Source organism: Ictalurus furcatus, chromosome 19 (assembly GCF_023375685.1).
Source record: "Ictalurus furcatus strain D&B chromosome 19, Billie_1.0, whole genome shotgun sequence".
NCBI lineage: Eukaryota > Metazoa > Chordata > Actinopteri > Siluriformes > Ictaluridae > Ictalurus > Ictalurus furcatus.
The window spans coordinates 19,586,498-19,592,642 of NC_071273.1; the positions used below are offsets into that span (position 1 = coordinate 19,586,498).

The 6,145-nt window shown below is 42.5% G+C and overlaps 1 protein-coding gene across 1 annotated transcript in view; it reads left to right on the plus strand.

Annotated features, from left to right (window-relative positions):
• Positions 1 to 1,182: 1,182 nt before the first annotated feature.
• si:dkeyp-27e10.3 (UPF0606 protein KIAA1549) overlaps positions 1,183 to 6,145 on the plus strand; it is a 27,903-nt gene continuing 22,940 nt past the window's right edge. The window contains 2 exon segments of the mRNA XM_053650668.1: positions 1,183 to 1,558; positions 4,178 to 4,411. Coding sequence (XP_053506643.1) covers positions 4,276 to 4,411 — 136 coding nt within the window. The 5' untranslated portion in view covers positions 1,183 to 1,558; positions 4,178 to 4,275.

Genomic DNA, 6,145 nt, shown 5'->3' on the forward strand with positions numbered 1-6,145 from the left:
TTTGGGAGCTGGGAGGAACCGGGGAACCTGGAGGAATCCTGTGGTTGCTTCTCTGAATGCTAAATAACTAATCTTAGCTCTTTGCAAAGAACATGCTTACACCAACAATGACCATTTCTTTGAAAGAGATGATACCCCAAACTAAATGTTTGTCACATTGTGTTATTCTTCAGGACCAGAGGATTACTGCCACTGCTGATAATACTACTATTACTGCTACTGCTGCAAATACTCCTACTGCAACTAATACGACTATTACTGCTACTGCTGCTAATACTACTATACTGCTACTGCTGCTACTACTGTTACTACTGCTAATACTACTACTGCTACTAATACAACTATTACTGCTAATACTACTACTGCTACTAATACAACTATACTGCTACTGCTGCTACTACTACTACTACTACTACTATTGCTACTACTGCTGCAAATACTACTACTGCTACTAATACTGCTACTGCTGCTAATACTTCTACTAATACTACTGCTACTAATACGACTATTACTGCTGCTACTACTACTACTATTACTACCACTGCTGCAAATACTACTACTGCTACTAATACTGCTACTGTTACTAATACTAATATTACTCCTGTTACTAATACAACTATTACTGCTACTAATACTGCTACTGCTGCTAATACTTCTACTATTACTACTACTACTGCTACTAATACGACTATTACTGCTGCTACTACTACTACTATTACTACTACTGCTGCAAATACTACTACTACTGCTATTGTTACTGCTGCTACTACTATTACTAACTGTAATAGTACAGTTATTGTAATACTACTGTATTACTACCACTAATAATAGTAATACTACTATTACAGTATTAGTAATAGTAGGAACAGCAGTAGTAGTAGTAGTAGTTAAAGCAGTTATTGAAGAATGAATGAATGAATGAATGAATGAAAAACAGTAACAATAGTGGTTAGCAGTAACTGAGTTCTATGATCAGTGAGTTCCCCAGAACCCGCTTCTAGAACCCTGGTTCTTGGTTATCTCGACTACTCCAAGAAACAAACAAGTGTGCTCTCTAGCAGCTCCACACGCATGTATTCTTTTTGACGGACGCTTCTGAGAGCCAATCAGAGCAGCGCTCTATTCTCTCCCCGTTAATGAACAGGGTAAAGGGGCGGGGCCAGGCAGCCAGTCGGTGGAATATGTGTACGGAGGCGATGTTTCTCCGATTTCCCTCGATCGCATGCTGAAATGGACCGGACCGGGTCGCGTGCGTCCTTTCTCAGGGTTCTTGTGTTCGTGTAGAGCGGCGAGGGAAGCGCGCGCACCTGCCTTACAGCCTGCTTATCCTGGACATACGGAGAGGGTGAATTTACCGGGAGAGCGCAGTAGAACGCATCGGATATTTTGTAGGTTCCCGTTTTTGGAGATCCTGGGAGGGAACCGTGTGGAGACCAGGAGGTGTGTGTGTGAGAGAGAGTGAGTGTGTGATGAGGGGTGTGTGGTGATGATGATGATGATGATGGTGGTGGTGGTGGTGGTGCTGAGCCTGGCCTTCTGCTGCATCTCCAAATGACAGGTAACGGAAATGCCATTGCTGGCCTGTTCTTTCCTACATCTCATTATCTTCATGAATATTATTAACAGTGTGAGCATGGATGCTGGAGAAAAAGCGTCTTTGGTCCACAGCGTGTCATCTGTATGCGGGTCGGTACACCTCCTCTCCGCCCTTCTCTCTCTCTCTCTCTCTCTCTCTCTCTCTCTCGATGCTGTGCATCTGATCGAAATTCACATAGGTGTCTAACCTCTAGTCTTTACACGCGCCATCTTTCATACAAGTCTAGTCAATATTTCTGTAATATAAGGCTATTACATTCATCCTGAATGAAAAGACTGTAACATAGCTTCCACTCTTGAAGTAAGCTTTCAACCACTACATCTCAAAGCACATCTCTGGAAGGTCTGTTACTCCTAATGAATCATTCCTGTAAATCCTATAGATTTAAATCATCATTCTAGCATTGTAGGAATTTTAACCAAAGTGTCAGGAATGATAGAGTAACTATGAAGATAATAGAGTAACATCAATATGTGCACCAATCACTTGTTCTACAAACGCAGCCTTGTTTGATACATACACACAAGTGACAAATTAAAGGGAAAAAAATCATAAACACCATAAATGTTTCAGGTACCCCATCCATGGTGTCCCCAGCCTTGTGCCCCGAGTTTCATGAGATAGGGTACAGGCTTCCCCGCAACCCTGTGTAGAATAAGTGGTATGGAAAATGGATGGATGGATGGATCTGTTCTTAGGTGCTGGGTCACCATTAGCAGCCAGAACAGCTTCAATTCGAAGTCTCTGTAGCAGTGATGAACACCAAAGGATATTTCCTCAGTTGGTGTTTTGGGGATGGTGGTAAACAGCTCTCAGATGCCTAAGACATCACTTACAAATATCCCATAGGTCTTCTACTGGGTTGAGAGCCGGTGACTGTGAAGGCCGTAGCATAGGTTTTATCCTCATCAGACCATTATGAGTGTGGGTGGAGTCATCCTGGGCGGAGAGACCACGCCCATCATTATAGAAATGTTTCATTACAAGATAAAAGGTGATCTTTGTCTTGATCTGCCTAGCTTCTCTCTAAAGGTACAAGTGGAGGCAAACTCAAACAATGCCAGCAAAATAAATACATTTTTATTATTGCATAGTGGCTTAGTGCTTAGCACGTTTGCTTTGCTCCTCCATCGTTGGGGGTTCGATTCTCGCCTCCGCACACACAGGAGGTGTGTGTGGACTTTGCATGTTTGCATGTTCTCCTCATGCTTCCGGGGTTTCCTCCCTCAATCCAAAGACGTGAGATATAGGCTGATTGGCCTCTTTAGTGTGTGAGTGTGTGTGCGATTGTGCCCTGTGATGGATTGGCACCCAGTCCAGGGTGTCCCCTGCCTTGTGCCCCGAGACCCTGGGATAAGCTCCAGGCTCCCCGGTGACCCTGAGTAGGATAAGTGCTCCAGGCAATAGATGGATGGATGGATTTGTCACCTGTTTGTAATGAGATTAAGTGTATTCATGGCTCTCCTTTACCACCATAAAACCTGGACACTACGTACAGATACACCAGTCCCATTTTTTGCATTTACAGTACAGTATAAATCACAGATTTGTGCACTAATATCCGATCCTGATCCGATACTGAGGTCCTCACAGTAGTAATCAGTTCAGGCTAGTTCTCTGTTAGCATCTGCTGGCAATTAATGCAAAACATCACAGGCCTGATAAAGAGAAGCTTTATGATTATTTGTTAACGCTATTGCCTCGCACCCCTAGGGTTGTAGGTTTGAATCCATGTGTGTGCGTAGCTTGCATGTCCTCCCTGTGCTTCAGGGGTTTCCTCCGGGTACTCTGGTTTCCTCCCCCAGTCCAAAGACATGCACTGTAGGCTGAGTGGCATTTCCAAATTGTCTGTAGTGTGTGAATGGGTGTGCGATTGTGCCCTGTGATGGGTTGGCACCCCGTCTAGGGTGTCCCCCACCTTGTGACCCGAGTTCCCTGGGATAGACTAAAGGCTCCCCTGTCACACTGTGTAGGATAAGCGGTATGGAAAATGGCTGGATGGATTGGACTGGAAAATAATTCAAATCCAATCTGATACCTATCCTGTGTTTCAAGCTAATATTGCCCCCCTTAGTATGCTTTAGGTATATGAATACTTTATTCAGATTGAACAGGTAATGTATGTGAACACAGATATGAATAGGAGGTGCACTGTTTGTTTAATTTTCTTTTAGAAAGCTTGCCAGACATGTTCACTGAGCGTCTATGATTAGACGTGTGCACCGGGACTAAAAATACAGTCTCACCCACATCTCGTTGAGACCTTTTGTGAACTAGAGTGATGTAGCTGAGGTTGAGGAACTGTCAGAGCCAGAATTCACACACCATGCTGACAATGCTGGTGTTTCTAACTCTGGGGCTTTTCCAGTGTTTCTGTGTGAATAGTCGTAGGGTTCATATATACTTTTTAAAGCTTCTGGTTTAAGCCACACTCACTTAAGTATTTCATCAGATTACAGATCCAGATATTCATAGCACTAAACAGATACATACCTAGTATGCACCCCTAGACTGCAGATTCATATTTTGAACTACTGCACAGGTTCGTGAAATGAGAACGGTCTGCATTTTATTTTTCAGAGATGCCTGAAACTGGAAGGCAGTTACACAGGAAGATGGACGGCTTCCCTGGAGGAAACACATCAGGTTCATGCATTATGTCATAAAAGGCGAGCAGGATGGAGAAGTCAGAGGGAGAGAGCGCAGGTTATAGGGCGGTGCCAGCGAAGGCTCGGCGTCTGATTGGCTACTGCGTGCTCCTTCTCTTGGTATTGATGCTTGTCTCCATAGTGACTACAAATGCACCTGTGTCAGGTATGTCTCTTGATGATGTCTGTACCCTGGTGTTATGTGGCCCTGTCCATCACTGAAAAATATGTTTCATTTTGTTTTTACATTTGTCCGTGTATGAATAATCTGAAAACCCCTGGGCTACATTTCACACTGTATGCTACAATACTAAATAGTAAAATACTGTATATCAAAACCATACATCAACTTCACTAGTCTGTAACAGTATCATGTAATGATATGTTGTTATGGGGGGCAGGGTGCTTCGCACCTCCAGGTTTGTGGGTTCAATTCCCGCCTCTTCCTTGTGTGGGCGGAGTTTGCATGTCCTCCCCAGGCTTCAGGAGTTTCCTCTGTGTACCAGTTTCCACCCCAGTCCAAAGACCTGCATTGTAGGCTGATTGGTATTTTCAAATTGTCTGTAATGTGTAAATGTGTGTGCGATTGTGCCCTGTAATGGGTTGGCACCCCGTCCAGCGTGTCCCCTGACTTGTGTCCTGAGTACCCTGGTATAGGCTCCAGGTTCCCCGCAACCCTGTGTAGGATAAGCTGTATGGAAAGATGGATGGATGGATATATTGTTAAAATGAATGGTAGCAAGCAAAAATTGGGTTGTAGCTTTAATATGGTATCAAGGTTTGGCTTGATGTGTTCTAAAGTGTGTTAGCCTTTTACTTGGGATTGCCTGAAATCTGTCTTTATGTTCACTTTCATCCCTGAAGCATGAACTGGATCAGTGTGTGTATTTACGCAGGTCCTCTGTGTCAAATCCAGATACAGCAAAACAGCAACAAAAATATTTTTTTTTATTTTATTTCTATGTTTGTGATTAAAGATGTTCATTGTAGTTGATTGGTTATTCCTATATGTGTGAAAGACACAAGACAGACTAGAGTCTTGGGGGGGATGGAGAGCCAAATGGAGAGTGTGTTTGGGTGTGTATGTATGTGAGTGTCTGACTAGAAAGTCAGAAAGAGTTAAAAATAAATAAACACTATGAATTGATGAAGTAATGAAGGGCAAGTCTGAACCTGAGGTTTGATGTCTAGTCCTCCTACTCTGTTTCTAAATAAGCATCATGAAGTGCTGGACTCTGTGAAGGGTTTTTTTTGGGGAAGGAGAGCATGAGACTGCATGGAACACACACACACACAGACAGACAGAGTTCTAAAGATGGTAGAGACGAGTGCTAATAAAAGAGGCGTCTGGGATGGCGATGGCTTTAGACCTGTGGCTATGTGAGGAGACGGAATCCTTAATAGTCTGAGTTTTTACTTTAGCAGTAACATTAGGAGCAGATGAGTTGTTTGGGAAAATGTGAAAGTTGGCATGCAAGAATAGGAAAATTTAGTATAGATATTTTTGTAACTGAACTAAACAGAACAAAACTAAAAATAACAAAATACATGCAGTGGTGCTTGAAAGTTTGGGAACCCTTTAGAATTTTGTATATTTCTGCATAAATACAAGCTAAAACATCATCAGATTTTCACACAAGTCCTAAAAGTAGACAAAGAGATCCCAATTAAACAAATGAGATAAAAAATATTTATACATGGTCATTTATTTATTGAGGAAAATGACCCAATATTACATATCTGTGAGTGGCAAAAGTATGTGAACCTCTAGGATTAGCATTTAGTTTGAAGGTAAAATTAGAGTCAGATGATTTCAGTCAATGAGATTACAATCAGGTGTGAGTGAGCGATCCTAAGCACATGAGTCGTTCTACCAAAGAATGGTTAAAGAAGAATAAAG